Source organism: Alosa alosa, chromosome 6, assembly GCF_017589495.1.
Source record: "Alosa alosa isolate M-15738 ecotype Scorff River chromosome 6, AALO_Geno_1.1, whole genome shotgun sequence".
NCBI classification, from domain to species: Eukaryota; Metazoa; Chordata; class Actinopteri; order Clupeiformes; family Clupeidae; genus Alosa; species Alosa alosa.
Genome location: NC_063194.1, coordinates 29,468,243 through 29,486,293, shown reverse-complemented (window position 1 = coordinate 29,486,293; position 18,051 = coordinate 29,468,243). Strand labels below are relative to the sequence as shown.

Below are 18,051 nucleotides of genomic sequence, written 5' to 3'. Positions count from 1 at the left end.
TGCTGTTAATTTTATTTTATTATCATTATGACAGATGGCTTTTTTTATTTGGATTTGCACAAATTACCACTGTCAGGTTACCATAGGTCACTTTCACAAAGGAATTGAAACAAAATGTAAATGTGCAGCCAATGCCGTGGTCGATTGTAGCGGATTTCAGCACGACACAAAACAAGACTGCGGACATCTCTTTTTAAACCCACAGGTTCCTTGAAAATGGGGTCATTATGAATCGGCTTTCAGTACTTAATACATTTCAAATGATTTCCTATGCTCATACAGTAGTATAGGGATTGTCATTTTCCGATGACAACTTCACATTGGTAATGCATTTACACAAGAACTGCAGTACTCCACAATTCAATTACTTAAAAAGTTTGTTTTAAAAATATAAATAAACCCAAAATGTTAGATCTGTATGTACAATCTATTCTCATTTGAAACAACTCGTAATACACACAAACAAAGGCTGTTTGGCTTATTTTGGTGTGTCTGTCAACAGTTCAAAAGAAGTAATTCCATCCACTGAGAACATTCTGGTAGAAGGGATCCTACTCTTGCTTGGTATGTTGTAATGACATGCTACCCACTTGCTGCAAGGTTGAGATCCGGAATGAAAGGCCACATGGTTTGTCCATCCTTCTCCGACCCAGAGCCCCCTGCCCTCGCGTGAGACAGCTGGGAGTTATATAATTGTTTCTGTCTGTTACCTCATGAAACATTTTTGATAAAATGCACACGGGGTCTGTGAGAATCATTTTGAACTCAAATGCTTGGATTCATTGTGGGTTTAGAGGAAGACAGAAAACTTTTGATTCTATTCTCAAACAGCATGCACACTCTCCCAGTGTACTTCAACTCAGAGATAATGAGTATTTTTACTCTAGACTACTTCCCTGAATTTACCCAAGATTGTTGTAGACCTAAATAAAAATAATAAAAAATCTACCCTTTTTAAGTTGAAAGGTTTGGTGACATCACAAAGTCACCGGACAGTAACGACATAGGCCTTTAGTGGCCTACATACAGCATGACAGTGTGAGGCTAAACAGGCCCTCCTCTTGGGAATCTCTGTCCCAAAATAAAGTATGTAGGCTATATATGCACAGTGCAAACACCCAGCAAAATTACTTCCGTTACTGCATTCCATTAGTCAAGGACGACAGCTTACTGTCAATTCAAACCCTCACAGCTGACGAGAGGGGATCAAGCGTACACACACTTATGGAGCTTTAGGTTGCGTGGTCCGAGTACCTCTTCCCACACTTGTCGCAGATGTACTGCTTGCCTCCCGCGTGCACGTGCCGCTTGTGCGTGCGCAGGTGACTGCCCTGGCTGAAGGTCTTCCCGCAGAACTCGCAGTTGTACGGCTTTTCGCCCGTGTGCGTGCGCTCGTGCAGCTTCAGGCTGTTGGTGTTGTTGAAGCGCTTCTCGCAGAAGGTGCAGCCGAAGGGCTTCTCCCCCGAGTGCGTGCGCCTGTGTGAGACCAGGCTGCTCTGCTGGCTGAAGCTCTTGCCGCACTCCTTGCAGGTGAAGGGCTTCTCGCCCGTGTGGATGCGTTTGTGGATCTTCAAGTTGACCGACTGCCGGAAGGCCTTGCCGCACAGATCGCAGGTGTAGGGCCGTACGTCCATGTGAATGCGCTCATGGATTTTCAGATTGACCGCATGCCGGAAGCTCTTGCTACAGATGGAGCACTTGAAGGGTTTCTGCCCAGTGTGGATCAGCTGATGGCTCTTGAGTGTGACTGCTCGCGTGAACCTCTTTTGGCAGATCAGGCAGCTGAACACTTTCTCCCCTGTGTGGATAAGCTGGTGTCGCGCCAGATTTTGGGCCAGGTTGAACTTCTTTCCACATTCCTGGCAAGAAAAGGGCTTCTCTCCCGTGTGGATGATCTGATGGGTCTTCATATGCGATGCTTTGCTGAAGGTCTTGCCACAGACATCACACGTGAAGGGCTTCTTGCCCGTGTGCATGTTCTGATGGACGTTTAGGCTCTGCTTGTGGGCGAAGGCTTTGCCGCACAGCTCGCAACCGAAGGGCTTCTCGCCCGTGTGGATGCGCTGGTGGGACTTCAGCTTGCTCATGGTGGAGAAACTTTTCCCGCACTCTGAGCAAATCAGGATCTTCTTCCCAGAACTGCTAATGATGCCGGCGAAGCCCTCCAGGTTTTCGTTGCCGTCACTGCTGCTCTGCTCGTCAGCAGACAGGGCGTCTTTGGAGCCAGGGTCCAGCACACCTGAACAGGAAGATATGGAGCAAACACACACACACACAGAGAGAGAGAGAGAGAGAGAGAGAGAGAGAGAGAGAGAGAGAGAAAGAAAGAGAGAGAGTGTGAGTGTGTGTGAGAGAGAGAGAGTCAAAGCAGGATGACAATGAAGATTCTTTTTTTAACTTAATTTACGCATGGATTGTACGGCCTGTTTACTTGTAATGATTTAACCATTACACGGATGACAGCTGGAAAGTTTGATTCTAAATGCCAATCAGGGCTATATAAACACTCAACACCACTGTCTTCTACTAAAAGAAATGTCATTCTTACTAGCTGCAAGTTTTGCCAGATCGATCTTGCCAAATTCATCCCTGATGGTGACGGCCTTGAGGAGTGGAGATTCAGGTCTGTCTGTCTGCTCATCTAAGGACTAAAACACCAACAGACGCACTTGAGTTGAATTACAATAACACAATATATCCCTACAATCACACACACAATCAAACACAACAGGACACACTGCACACATTTGTCCTGCCAGTATTCTGACAAAACGATCGTCATGAGTGACCATACCTCCTCAGGACCTACGTCAGCACTTCGGCCACCACCATCGTACGAATGCTCCTCTTCTGAATGAGTGCAATGCAATTGGAGAAGGAAGAATGAATAACTGTGAGTACAGTTTGCTGTAACACAGAAACTTAGAGAAGTATGAAAATACCACAAGTTATTGCACTGTAAGATACTGTAGATATGCTTTACAGTCTATTCATGACTACTGATGTCTGCAGTAGATCAGTAACATTATAACAGACAGCTTTCCATCTTGAAGTCACAAAGTCCCTCCCCAGTGAAGAACCAGTAGGACATTTCCTTACCCATCCCACCAACTGACAAGATGTTTAAGAAGCAGCCAGGAGGCTTTGCCTTTTTGCCCTGGAACGTCTTGCACTCCATGTCCAGAAGAAACTTTGTTTCATCCACTAGTTTGATGATCTTCCCCAGCGCCTCGTTCCCCAGGACTTCCATAATGGAGGCAAACTGGGTCTATTCAAACACAACGACACACGGATCAGGTGAGGAACAGGTACCAACTAGCCTGAGAATACCCAGACGCACTTTCGGCAAATTTGGGATTTGCTCTGCAGGTCCGTCTGGCCAAGCGGCCATTGAAGCCCATTTGCCAATGTCCCTAAAAGACGGGCACGCAAATACAATCACTAATCTGGATTGTGTTTAAAACATTTGTTTACAAGACTGCTACACTTCTAAAATTTGGTAAGAGTTTAATGCACCAATTTAAGTTTAATTTCACTGCTAGTTACGCCCCTGCTGGAAGTTGTAAGTCAATTAACCTTTTCCAGACCCACTCTCAACTGAGAAGCGTCTAAGGTCTGGTGTCAACGGGGCTAGGTACTAACATTTGGAGGAGACTGATGTCATAGGGGAAAGACACCGGCAGAGAGGAGTCCGGGAGATTCTTTCACACTTGCGGGCATTTGTGGGCACTTTTTGGGGCGGTAACCAGGTATGCCATGCTATTGGAGGTGCAAACAATTCTACATCGCCATTGAGATCACATAGTAAGGAGCGGGCTCAAGGGTTATAAAAGTATTTTGTCATGTTTAGTTGTATAATAAAAGCACAGTTTTTATAGCCATCCATGCCAGTTCACTTCTGGCTGCTTGGCTATCAATTTGGTAGCGGGCTATTTGACGTTCATCACTCCTATATTATATTGTCTATCCAAAGTAAAGTGCCTGTTTCAAAGTTAATTGATGGTCAAATCAACCAAAAATCCGATATTGTTTGCACCTCCAAGTGGTCTGTGACGTATGAGTGTGAAATAATTATTTTGTTTAGTATTGAATTGTTGTTTTTAGGCAGACCAATTCTTCATTTTGTTCATAGAATGTTTATAGTTAGTGTAGGTGACTTATGAAATGTAAAACGTAGTGCATTGCAACAATAATGCAGTTAATTACGTGTCTGTATCATCCAGTGAAGAGGTGAAGAGGGAGTAGAGGGGAAAACCTATGCAGAAACCACCCAATCGATCATTAACTAATGTGGATGCGCCAGACATTTGATTGCATACGCCTTCCTTCCATCGAAATGCTGCAGCAGTCGCGTCTACGCAATATTTTTGCGCCACACACCATACTGTTGTCTCCACGTGACGGCAAGGAATCAAAACATGGCATGGCCTATTTCTTAAAAAAAATCTAAGCTAATCTGGCTCAGTAACTGGCGAAATAACCGTGCTGACACTGATTCTCCAAGCAGCTCGCAATGTTCCAAGACTGCGGCGAGACATTTGGGCCTCTATGTACAACAAACTTAGAACACACGTACCATCCTCATCTCACTCTCCAGTTGCAGCTTTCTCTTTAGTTCCTCATCTGCCCTCTGTTCCTCTGTAAGTTCCAGACTCAATAAGAACACGGATCCTTCATCCACAAGTTTGCACATTTCAGCAATAGCCGCATGAATTAAAGTCCCCATGACGGATGCCAGGTGGGTCTGCAACGCGACACAGTTTGACATTCTACGTCGGGTCTCCTTGTCCTGTCAGTCAGTGAATTTACGGACACATTTGTATGAATAACCTCTCAGATTAAATTGGGGAAATAATTCAATGTAAGAGTAGTCAAAACAAACTCACTAGGATCCACAGCTACTTTACATGGCATAGGGAGCCATACCGGACATACGTCACGACAACAACACGTTAGGACAATTTGAGTTCTCTACTGCCCCCACAACGTTCGGAGAATATCTGAAAATATGTCATCTGGTCTGCATAGCTTCAGTATCAGTAGGCCCATCGATAACGAATCTTTTCCCCTAGTATTTGTCTGCACAGTTAACAGTGCCAATATGCCACGGTGTAGCCTACCCATGAACCTCTGTTGTGTAAATGTATTAGTAAAATACAATGTATGCATTAGGCCTAATTGCTACTAGACCTGGGTGTCCTGCATTTTAAAATATAATTGCAAGTGAATGTCTTGCATTAAAAAAGTGACAAGTGATGATATTGATTTACCATATTTCTTCAAACACACACACACACACACACACACACACACACACAGAGAGAGAGAGAGAGAGAGGGGGAGAGAGAGGCGTCAGACTGGGGGTAAAACTACTTCTGATTATAGGGGCCCAACATTACGTTCATTAAAGAAATTCAAAACTGTAAAAACATATCAAGTGTAATTGTAGCCTAGAATTTATCCTTATCCTTTAAAATCAAGATTTATTTTAATATTATCCTGTTTCTAAAACAGATTCTGGTCCCATACACACCACACATAAAGCAAAGCAATAACTTTGTTTATTTTGTCAGATGAAATCTGCCATTTGGATTTGTATAAATCATACCATGTTCCGGTACACACATTTGAACTTATGTACAAGGTTTGATGTTTGTTACTTATAGAAAGGAGAGACAAAGTTGTTTGATCTGTGTCGATCTTAACGGTGTCGATCTTAACAGAATTTTAAAAGCATTAAACAAAAACAATACCATTAATATGGAACAGATACACAATATTCCTTACTTCCCCACAATGGCAACTTTCCACAATGCATTTACACATGGACCTGCATTACACAGCAATTGTGTGTCTATTTGAAACATTTGAAAAATATTTAAAATAAATCCAACATGTTAGATCTATACACAAATCTATTCATCTGAAGAAAAAAAACTCACATTTGCAAAGGCGACCGCTGTCATGTTATCCTGAGAAATATTCTTTGGTCACTGCTCCCATTGATTTCCATTCAACACATCAAAACAAAATAATGCGGCTGACTTATACCAGCAGCCATTTCACTTTGATAATAAACTACATTATGGTCAGAAATTGGCAATGTGGAGAAATCTTAACAGTCAGCCCCTAAGACTGTGCTCAAATGTATGGTCATCTATCGAATGTCAGAGTAATTACATTCAAACACGTAACTTAATGATACACCACAATTTATAAAGGAACGAAGTTTAAAAAGAAAAAAACACAATTAACCAAATGTATTAAAAGATTATTCGACGGCCGCTTCTTTTCTAATAAGTGGTCTGTAACGGGCAACGTAAAATATTTCATGGCCACCAGATGGCAGCATGGCACTGCTCTGTATACGGCTCTGGCACTTAGGGCCTTGTTCGGATGTAAGCAAGCAGTGAAATGGCGCCATCTGGTGGCCGTAAAGCGCAATGGCATATTGATTTTAATTCTACTTGTGTCACATTGGGTGTTGTTGCCCAGTCAGTCAATGAATTTATGGACAAATATGTGTGAATAACTAATATTAAACAGTACAAATGGGAGACTTTTAAAACTAAAATCTCGTGCATGTATCCTAGATGACAACAGTGATGCCCTACACAGGAATCACGTCACGACAGCAACAAATTATCTACTGCCCCTAAGAGGCACGGATGAGATGTAATTTTGTGTGCATCATGCATTTCTGAGAATACGGTACCATTTTACCATATATCTTTCGTTCATTCACATCTTTTCCGAGATTAATCATTGAATGACTTTTAGAAAACTATCTTAGTTTAGTTACGCCTAAGTTTAGTTACGTGCGGAACGGAGGAAATTAATTGTTGTATTGCCCGGAAGTAAGTAGAACACGGGACTTCAGCACGACACTGCAACGATTCGGAGGGAGTTTTGACTTGCCACATGCTGGCAGCTTGCAATTTGTCTGTGAAACCTTAAAATGGAAGCTCACACAGACATTCAAACAACCCAGAAGGGTTTTCGCTGCACTTTATGCGATGTCAATTTACCAAATGGTAAGTCATATCTCATGCCGAGCTAACGTTATAAGGTTTCTTTTTCGAAGTTTAGCAAGCATTGTTTCGTTGGCCATGCATAGTCTTTTAATATATTAAATTCGCCTAAATCTTGTTATTAGAGATGTGCATGCATACGTTAACCTTTGGCAATCTGGCGTATTTTCTGATTTGTCAACAACGTGTTTAGAAAGCAGCCAAGGCGAACATGCAGCAGTAACGTTATGTAAACTATTCAGGACTTGCTGTCATTGCTGTCTTCTTCGTCACATTCAGAACCGACGGTAGACGCTCATGTGAAGGGGCGTAAGCACCAGAACCTCTTCCGACTACGTGAAACGCGAAAAAGGCAAGTGCAAAACAGCGTATTTGTGAGCGGCATCAAACCAAACACCTTGTCAACGCAGCTCATCGAGTACTTCGAACAGTTCGGACCAGTGCAAGATGTCATCATGGACAAGGAGAAGGTCAGACACTCAAAACTTTGTGAACCCCGTGAACTAACCCTGTTAGTTCGATTATAAGTGCATCTCCCTGGTCTGTCTTTCTAGCCTGTGGTGTCGCTCGGTGGTGTGTGTGTGTGTGTGTGTGTGTGTGTGTGTTAATACACATGTTGAACTCTGTTAAACTCTCGACATTAGCTCAACTCAGTGATGTGTGTAACTGACCTGTGACCCCTCTGGACACTAGGGCTCGTACGCCATCGTGGAGTTTGAAGAACAGGCCAGCACTGCTGCGGCCCTGCACCGGACGGAGCATGTCATGAACGGCCTCAAGCTGCGGATTAAACCCCGCGAGAGCAAAGAGTTCAAGGTCGTCCTCAAGAAGAAGCAGGACGGAAAAAATTCACAGGTCAACCTGGACGCTCTCAGCCAAGAGCTATGCCGGGCTGCGTCGGTAAGAGCTCACACACACACACACAAACACATACATTCACATTAGCCTTTTTAATGAAAACTTGTGTGTGTTTGCTCATATGAAGAAAACACTTGTACTGAGTACACATATGTCAACACACACACACACTCCACAAGCATGCCCCCCCCTTCCCCAATTACAGCAGTTTGTTAGGGGTTAAAGATTACCGATACTTTGCAAACGCTATCCAAAGCAGACTTCGTAACGTTGGAAATCGAACCTGGGTCGACCGATCAGTTGGTAATGGTAGCCTACTGCTTCTCCGTTGTGATCTGGTAATGACTGTGTGTGTGTGTGTGTGTGTGTGTCAGGTAAATGAACAGATGCTGAGAGTTGTAGAGAGTTTCCAGCTGAATGAGAATGAGCGGAACGGCCGCGAGCTCCTGGTCAAGCTGCTGCAGGAGGTGTTCATGGAGTTCCTCCCAGGTTAGCCATTACACACTCACACACACACACACACACACACACACACACTCTGGCTCTCTTGATGATCCCACTTGTGTACTCATTCCATACATAAATGACCTATACAGTGGTGCTGCTGGCTATTATGACTGTTTGTACAGTAAAATTAACAGTCATTTCTTTAAGATATCAGGGTTGTTGGAATGTGAACTTTAAAGGAATTATCCGAAGTAAAATGCACTTTAGATCAATTTACGGATGATTGGGAGTACATACATTGAGTTGACATCCAAATCATGTCATTCGGATTTGAGAAAGTTCGATTTTACCGTTTTTAGTCAAAACTCGTTACCCTGGAAGTGACCGAGGCATTTCATTTCGCCGCTACAAAACTCTATTTTTATACCTCTTCTACAGTTCCAAACAACATTCGTAAAATCGAACTTTCTCAAAACACATCCGAATGACATGATTTGGATGTCAACTCAACGTATGTACTCCCAATCATCCGTAAATTGATCTAAATTGCATTTTACTCCGGATAATTCCTTTAAGACATCAGGGTTGTGGGAATGTGGGAACGGAAGGCTCTATGACTGTGTCTGTTACCCTGAAGCACTATGAGAACTCTTTGGTATCTCTTTGTCATTTGAGCGTATTGACTGCTGCTGTTGTCTTTCAGATTGTGAGATTGTCCCTTTTGGTTCGACCGTCAACACTTTTGGGGTTCACTCCTGTGATATGGACCTGTTTCTGGACCTGGAGAAAACTAGAACCTTTCAGGCCAGGTCCAAGACCGCATCAGAACCGGTATGTCTGGATCAAAGTGTTTTTGTGTTTGTGTACAATATTTGTAATGTTTGTATATTCAGTCAGACAGTTGACCATTGGGTTTGGACCATAGACTGTTCTATACAGTCAAGGGTTTGGTCCATAGACTGTTCTATACAGTCAAGGGTTTGGACTGTTCAGTGGAATTTCTATTTACCATTTATGCATGTAGCGGTCGCTCTTATCTACAGCGATTTAGAGACAATCCTCCCTGAAGCAACTTGGGCTTAGGTGTCTTGCTCAGGAATCAATCTCTCAACTTTCTGGCCTCCACTTGGAAGCCCAGTTCTCTTACCACAACACAATTACCGGCCCTCATTCAACTGTCAGAGCAGATGTTGAGAGAAAGGTGCACGACTCATATCTAGTGTCGTTTACATGTTGTGACTGGTGCAGTGGCCGACAGTATTCTGTCACAACACAGGATTTGGGAACTGTTATTAGTTTACAGTTATATGCCCATGACAGACATACAGTCATCAAAGATCAAAATGAAAATGGCAAATTGAGACCCACACCCGTCTGGTCCCGCTTTCAGACCGGAGAGGGTCAGTCGGAGGACGGGCGCTCTGAAGACTCCATCCTGTCTGACATCGACCTGACCACGGCAACACCTGCCGAGGTGCTGGAGCTGGTCGCGGCCGTCCTGAGGAAGTGTGTCCCTGGCGTTCACAAGGTGCAGGCGCTGCCAACTGCTAGACTGCCCGTCGTCAAGTTCAGCCATCGCAACCTGAACCTGCACGGGGACATCAGCATCAAGAACAGGTGGGAGCCATGCACATAACACACACACACACACACACACACATAATACATAATATCACACATGCACATAATGCAGATAACACACACACATAATCATGTGAACAGGTGGGAGCAATGCACATAACACACACACATACACACAATATCACACATGCACATAACACATACACACACACAATATCACACATGCACATAACACATACACACATAATATCACACATGCTCATAATACACACACACATAATATCACACACACACACACACACATATAATCATGTAAATCTGAACAGGTGGGAGCAATGCACATAACACACACACATAAAATCACACATGCACATAATACACACACACATAAAATCACACATGCACATAATGCACATAACACACACACATAATCATTTGAACAGGTGTGAGCAATGCACATAATACACACACATAATATCACACATGCACATAATGCATCACACATAATCATGTGAATCTGGATGTCTTGTAAAGAACTGCACTGCACAGCACAGTTTGATTGAAGCAACAGTGGTCATGACACCCTACTGGTGTTCATCTCATGTCCACTCTGTTTACATAATAACTTCTTGTTAGCAGTCTCAGCATGCTAACAAGAATATTCTTCAACTTATATTTCTTTCGAAATGTTGACTTAGTTAAGTTAACTACTTTTGCATGGCGTAGGATTGCTGAATCCCACTCTGTTCCATATGGTTATTTATATTAACAAATAAAACAGCCAGGGGGGTATTCCATCAACCTGCCTAAGGGTTAAGTTGATACCAATTTTATTTATGTATGCGTCAAGTTCTGCGACACCCTAACAGAGACATTTTGTTGAGCGTCATTTGTCGCCTGAACTGTAAATTTGGTCTGAAGTCTCCCTTCACTCAGCTCCAGTGTGTGTGTGTGTCTGACCCCTCTCCTCTGTCCTCTCCTCCCGCCCCAGGCTGGCGCTGAGGAACACCCGCTTCCTGCAGCTGTGCTCCGAGCTGGACTCCAGGCTGCGACCCCTGGTCTTCACCGTCCGCTTCTGGGCTAAACAGAAGCAGCTGGCTGGTGCGTTTCTCTCTATAGCCACTAGGTGGTAGCACAGAGCTGCTTATCATTAGAATGGGCTACTGTTGATACACATCAACTATTGCTTTGAACAGAAACAGAAATGCATTATTATGATCATCATATGTTAAATGAATGGTGATCACTGTGTTCTGTGTAGTTATAATAACAAAGTTTAGCAGGCCAAAGGCACATGGGAAGAAGGAAAGAGGAGTGAATGTCCGCACACTCTGGAAGAACAGTGTACACACACACACACACACACACACACACACACACTGGAAAAACTGTGTCCCCAACAGGTTACACACACACCACGAAGAACAGTGTCCCCAACAGAGTACACACTCACACACACACTCACTCACACACACACACACTGGAAGAACTGTGTCCCCAACAGGTTACACACACACACACACACACACGAGAAGAACAGTGTCCCCAACAGGGTACACACACACACACACACACACACACACTGGAAGAACAGTGTCCCCAACAGGGTACACACAGACACACACATTTACTTACACACATTTATTTATTTACAATACATTATTAATTCACAAAGAAAATTGGTGTCCTTAAAGGTTGGCTTTTTCCTCATATGTTTTAATTAAGGCATTAAAGGATAATTCCGGTGTGATATTGACCTAAAGTGTGTTGAAACATGATACCGAGTGTGAACGTATGTCTCATAGCCCATCTCGGCTTGTCCCCTGCACTCCAAAATCTGGGCTAGTTAGCCGATGCTACCAACAGCTTTTTTTTCAATAGTGGTGCTTTCGCATCGGGCTAGCCATGCAAATAAATCACTGTTTTACACCCATTTACGAGGCTCAATGTATCTCCACACTTCATTGGTAGACTTCCGAGGCCCCTGACATTTAAAATGAGACATTGAGAACTTTGAAAAAGCACTGGTAGTTTACTTACAAGACGATTTATACAGACAGTATCTTCCGCGAAGTTTAGCGTTTGCAGCCATCTTGAATTTAGTCCGCGATAATTCGGCGACTAGTAAGAATGAACAGGTATGATAAGGGATCAGATTCCAAAATAATTCCATGGAAATGCATGGATTCCAGTTGCTGCTACTGGAAGAAACTGGAATCCATGCATTTCCACTGAATTATTTTATTATTTACCTTTTTAGTATCGATACACCGTGCAACACTATCTCCTCTAATACTCAACAGGGCTACGTCCATCTGCTCTAATACTCAACAGGGCTACATGTACGTCCATCTACTCTAATACTCAACAGGGCTACATGTACGTCCATCTACTCTAATACTCAACAGGGCTACATGTACGTCCATCTACTCTAATACTCAACAGGGCTACATGTACGTCCATCTACTGTAATACTCAACAGGGCTACGTCCATCTCTGCTCTAATACTCAGCGTTTTACTGGAGACAATCCTCTTGTGTGAACTGGTCAAAATGTTCTCTGGCCGTAAAAAGAAGCTGAGGTATTTCCCAACATGCGTCTAGGGGAGCAGACAAAAAGAATGACAGCTCAGGCCTGATGGCTGTCATAGCGATCTATACATCTTTTCAGACATTGTGTTTGTTTATAAAGCTGTTAAACAAGTCAACAGACTATACGGTTTTATGTAGCACATTATTACAAAGTAATACCAGTATTCGACTTTAAAGTTCATCATACTGGTTGTTACCTTATAATCAACAATACGGTATTTGCCTTTAAAGTTCATCATACTGGTTGTTACCTTATAATCAATATTACGTCCCTTCTGCTGCATTATGGTGTCAGGCTAGTTACCTGACTGCCTTTTCGTGTGTGTGTGTGTGTGTGTGTTGCAGGTAATCCCTTTGGTGGCGGGCCGTTGCTGAATAATTACGCCCTGACGCTGATGGTCATGTTCTTCCTGCAGAACAGAGACCCTCCAGTCCTGCCCTCTGTGGACCAGCTAAAGAACATGGCCTGTGAGTGACCAGGGGTTAGCATGTTAGCATCTTAGTATAGTATTTGTGTTGGGGGTAGTATTAGCTTCTGAGTGACCAGAAGTTGGCATGTTAGTATCGTATTTGTGTTCTCCAATTAATACAACATGTCTGATGATACTGTATATGTGTGTATGAGTCTGTTCATATGTGGACCTGCCTATGTGTTCGGTCTGTCGGCCTGTATTTACCTGTGCTGTGTGTGTGTGTCGCCGCTTGTGCAGATGAAGAAGAGGAGTGTGTGATTGAAGGCTGGGACTGCACCTTTCTGTCTGTATTTACCTGTGCTGTGTGTGTGTGTGTGTGTGTGTGCGCGCTTGTGCAGATGAAGAAGAGGAGTGTGTGATTGAAGGCTGGGACTGCACCTTTCTGTCTGTATTTACCTGTGCTGTGTGTGTGTGTGTGTGTGTGTGTAGGCGAGGAAGAGGAGTGTGTTATTGAAGGCTGAGACTGCACCTTTCTGTCTGTATTTACCTGTGCTGTGTGTGTGTGCAGGTAAAAAAGAGGAGTGTGTGATTGAAGGCTGGGACTGCACCTTTCTGTCTGTATTTACCTGTGCTGTGTGTGTGTGTGTGTGTGTGTGTGTGTGTGTGAAGAAGAGGAGTGTGTTATTGAAGGCTGAGACTGCACCTTTCTGTCTGTATTTACCTGTGCTGTGTGTGTGTGTGTGTGTGTGTGGGTGAAGAAGAGGAGTGTGTTATTGAAGGCTGAGACTGCACCTTTCTGTCTGTATTTACCTGTGCTGTGTGTGTGTGTGTGTGTGTGTGTGTGTGTGTGTAGGTGAAGAAGAGGAGTGGGTTATTGAAGGCTGAGACTGCACCTTTCTGTCTATTTACCTGTGTGTGTGTGTGTGTAGGTGAAGAAGAGGAGTGTGTTATTGAAGGCTGGGACTGCACCTTTCCCAGTCAGCCCATCGCTGTTCCCCCCAGTAAGAACACAGAGGACCTCTGTGAGTACCAGCAGATTGCCTGTCTTAAATTACAAACTCAAAACCTCTAGCAGGAGCTTGGCCTTAGCTTCAGAGTAGGTTAATATCCTATTTCTACTTCCACATTTCTGTTTTTTTCAGCTATTTCATATGGAAAAATAAACAGCCCTTCATTTGCACTCAAAAGAGACACGGGGTTGTTCTCACCATATTATTATTGTAATCATGTTGAGTTTTTATTTCATTTTTTTATTTTCTCCCCTCTCTCTCTCACACACCCCCCCTGCCCCCCCCTCTCTCTGTCTGTTTTTTCCCTCTCTCCTCCCCCTCTCTCTGTCTGTCTTTCTCTCTCTCCCTCTCTCTCTCCCCCTCTCTCTCTCTCTCAGGCACTCTGCTGGCTGCCTTCTTCTCCTTCTACGCTACGTTTGATTTCTCGGCCTCTGTGTTGTCCGTGCGTGAGGCTCGCCCCGTGCCCATCACCAACTTCCTGCCCTCCGAGCCGCCCAGCTCTTTGAGCGACGGCGCTGACCCCTTGCCCGACCCCCAGCGGGACCCGGCTGGGCCCCATGACCGTGCTGGACCCCCGAGAAAAGGCGGCTGGCGTGGCGGGCAACCTGTGAAGACGCGACAAGAGCTTCCAGCGCGAGTGCGCCGACGCCGAGAAGTACTGCCGCAGCCTGCAGTACCAGCGCAAGTCCAGCAAGGGCAAGTCCTGGGGCCTGGTGCGCCTCTTTGCCCCCAGCTGCCCCACTGGGGCCGGGGCCGGGGGCAGACAGGGCCAGGGCGAGGGCAAGGAGCGGCATCTGGAGCTCAGCCTGCCCTTCCGACTGGCCGCTCTGCCCGACGCGGTGCAGCGGCGGCTGGGCACCGCGGGCGAGCGCTTCAGGGAGCAGTGGTTCGCCATGGTGCGGCTCGCCGTGGAAACGGTGTTTCAGGAAGTGCTCGGCTGCAGCCCCGCCCAGGAGGAGGAGTTTGAAGGGCAAATGGACACATCCACGTCGTCCGACGCCGTCGCCATGGACACGGCCAAGGAGCCCGAGGAGGTCGGTGGTCACGACCAGACGGAGGGTGTGGCCGCTCCCTCCGGCTCGTCCGGCGGCGTGGTCTCCCCGCAGGCGGGGCAGAAGCGTCCGTTTGCGTCCGCCGAGACCTCGCCCGTCTCGCCGCAGGAGAAGAGGCAGAAGCTGTGCGCGGCGGAGGACGAGGAGGAAGACGAGGGTGCGGAGCCGGCGCCCTCGGCCTCCTGGTGCTGGCTGCAACGGCACCCCGTGTGGGCCGGGCGCCGCAAGGTGCGCCGAGACCTCCTGAAGGCCCGCGGGGTCACTGGGGGCGGCAGCGCCGAGGCCTCCCAGCCAGACGGGGGCGGTGTGGAGATGGAGCTGCAGGTCACGCGCCACATCACGGCCAAAGAGCCCGACCCCCACGACCTGGTGGCGTTTAAGGTGGGGGCGCAGGTGGTCGGCGGAAGTGAGAACACCAGGGCGGTGTTGCGCTTCACGCCGCTGTGTGACCAGAAGGGACACTTCCAGGACTTCTTCCACTTCCTGGAGATCTTCCTGCCTAAGACCACGGAGGCATTTCTGGGGAAGTAGGAAGGAAGGTTAACATAATACACTTTGTTTTGTGAAAGTAATAATCTATTTTATTAGAACGCTTGTGTTTTTCCTGTCAAATCAGATATTGGACTGCGCTGATGCTGTGTATATAGACTCCAGTTTCCTAATACTAAATATTTTATTTTTTTATGAATGTTGCATGTGTTATGCTGTTTTTTTTGTTGTTTTTTTCATCAGCAATTGTCATTCCTTTCTTTTTCTGTAGTATCTGATGTGGAGTTTGGCCCTAATATTCCCTGTGACATGGTTATTATCTTTGTTTTATTGGCTCTTGTTTTGATGGTGAAATGGTTAGGATCAGGTCCTCTCGGATCGGTGTATTCTGGACAGTGATCCAATTTAAGGACTGCCGGGATCTCGTCGGCCACATCGTAACCAGAGTACGCAGCTGTGCTGACCTGATCCAGAGTCCTCATCCAGAGTACCCTACTGTGCTGACCTGATCCAGAGTACGCTACTGTGCTGACCTGATCCAGAGTCCTGATCCAGAGTACGCTACTGTGCTGTCCTGATCCAGAGTCCTGATCCAGAGTACGCTACCGTGCTCACCTGATCCAGAGTACGCTGTTGTGCTGATGTTTTCAGTTCCATGTGAGGGATGAATGGGAACTTTGCCATTTGTGTAGAGTTGTGTCTTTGTAATCTGTGCAGGCATTAAACCTGTTGATCACCGACAGCTGGGCCTGAACTCTTTGTGTGTGTGTGTGTGTGTTTTCTTACAGCTTAAAGCGTACTGGACTGAATTTATTTTCACAACAAATTGCAGTCCTCTAAATCATTGGTTCCCAAAGACTGGGTCGCGACCCACGGGTGGGTCTCAGGAGATTTTATTTGGGTCTCCAGCACAATTTATGTTGTGTAATAGGCCTAACTTATACTATTAGTATTAGGATCTAGTTTGTTAACTAGTCACGGCCCTATGTGCAATTTTGCATTTATAGCTCTGAAACTGGGGGGCGAACGCATCGCAGAGGGGACAGCGTGCATCTCACTCACAAAATGAAACATTTCTGTGGGGTGCCTGCCATGGACCTCGCAGTTGCAAAAGGCAAGGGACATGAATCAGCCTTTTTGCACAAACATTAACGGACACCAGCTCTTCAGTTTGACTGATTAAAATCTAGTTACCGTGCTGTCAACTAAAGCAGACATCCGTATACCGGACATGGCTATTCAATTTGCGTCATAGGCTGTAGATATTTCCGATTGTAGATGCACTCTTTAAAGTTAATTGCATTAGCAACCTCCTCACATTCCTTAATATTTCGGATTTAAAACACACTACAGCACATTATATTAGGTTACAATTTAAATTGATATTTTAAACGCTATTATTTCCTCTCGTTTTCCACCTCGTGAACTCTAGCCTACAATAAAGGTGCATTATCTTTAGGCTATTGCGTCTCGTAAATATAGAGGTGTTCCCATCACAGATACAATAAGAGTGTTTGTCTTTGTGCTTCTGGTAATTTGTGCCTGCCTGTGATTGGTCCAGCTAACAAGTTTCAGCAATAGTCTGTATGTATACACACACACACGCAGTATACAGTCAGTGGTTTCTACCTGGTCATATAGGTGTATGATCTGTAGTCTAGTGTTGTGGTCAAGTATGGTCGCAATCTAAAGCAGCTCAAATGATTAGACACCCCAGATGATGGATTTGGGAAGTGAAATGTCCACCTGAGGTGAAAAGAGGGATAATTAAGCTTCATGGCTCCAGATTTCATCACTACACACAAACGCACACACACACTTACATCTAGAATGAGAAAGACAAATGGCTGTAATTATGTGCAGAGACGCACAGCTTTATTAGTGCCGCTCAGGGAAGCCCAGTAATTAAGCGCTTTGATTAATGTTACCCATCTCTTCTCGTTTCACACAGCTCTAGATGGCCACTGCGTGACCAGGAGTGTGTTTCCACATGAGTAGTCCCCATGCTAAATGAGAGCGGCTTTCTGCCGTTTTTAAGTAGCAGTACATGAATGACGCCTAGTCTGGGCCTGCACTAAATTATTATTCAGTGGAAATTTCGTGGTCAAATGTGACCAATTGACAATTCTTTTCTCTCAAAAATATTGTTAACTTATTCTGACTACCATGAGGCTTCTTTACTTTGTCAACACAGGACATCTGAACACACAAAACAAATTTTGATTTTTATAACAATTTGAGTGTTTTATTTAACTTTAGAACACCCATGTGTATTTCCGATCAAAAATGACCGGCCATTAGAAGTGAATGGGTGAGAAAATGGTCAATGTATAAAATTGGGTCCAGTCACAAATGTATTGATCAGATGGACTGTATATGTGCTTCTGTACATTAAAACACACACACACAAACACACCCTCACTCCCCCTCTTTGCTTATATGCCAGCCCCCACTGGAACCTTTCCCAAATAGAAAATTCCCCTTTCTGACTTGCATGAGCTCAGATCAGTGAGGCCTGCAGGCCATAAATAGCAAATGGAAGTACAAAAATATCCAATAGAACCCAAGTTGATGCAAAG

At 44.9% G+C, this 18,051-nt stretch overlaps 2 protein-coding genes across 2 annotated transcripts; one reads left to right on the top strand and one right to left on the bottom strand.

Moving 5' to 3' along the window:
- Nucleotides 1–4,932, bottom strand: si:ch211-207i20.2 (uncharacterized protein LOC568537 homolog). The gene is made up of 5 exons (XM_048244700.1): nucleotides 4,577–4,932; nucleotides 3,100–3,268; nucleotides 2,795–2,850; nucleotides 2,549–2,648; nucleotides 1–2,239 (listed from the first exon to the last, which is right to left on the bottom strand). Exons 1-5 carry the CDS (start codon nucleotides 4,766–4,768, stop codon nucleotides 1,233–1,235), a joined length of 1,524 nt encoding a protein of 507 aa, XP_048100657.1. The 5' UTR covers nucleotides 4,769–4,932; the 3' UTR covers nucleotides 1–1,232.
- Nucleotides 4,933–6,710: 1,778 nt separating this feature from the next.
- Nucleotides 6,711–16,226, top strand: tut1 (terminal uridylyl transferase 1, U6 snRNA-specific). The gene is given in 11 exon segments (XM_048245789.1): nucleotides 6,711–7,034; nucleotides 7,311–7,501; nucleotides 7,725–7,931; nucleotides 8,264–8,378; nucleotides 9,040–9,167; nucleotides 9,727–9,953; nucleotides 10,909–11,018; nucleotides 12,854–12,976; nucleotides 13,851–13,943; nucleotides 14,309–14,477; nucleotides 14,479–16,226. Coding segments are annotated over 11 exon segments (2,475 nt in total). The 5' UTR covers nucleotides 6,711–6,958; the 3' UTR covers nucleotides 15,515–16,226.
- The last annotated feature ends 1,825 nt before the right edge of the window (nucleotides 16,227–18,051 follow it).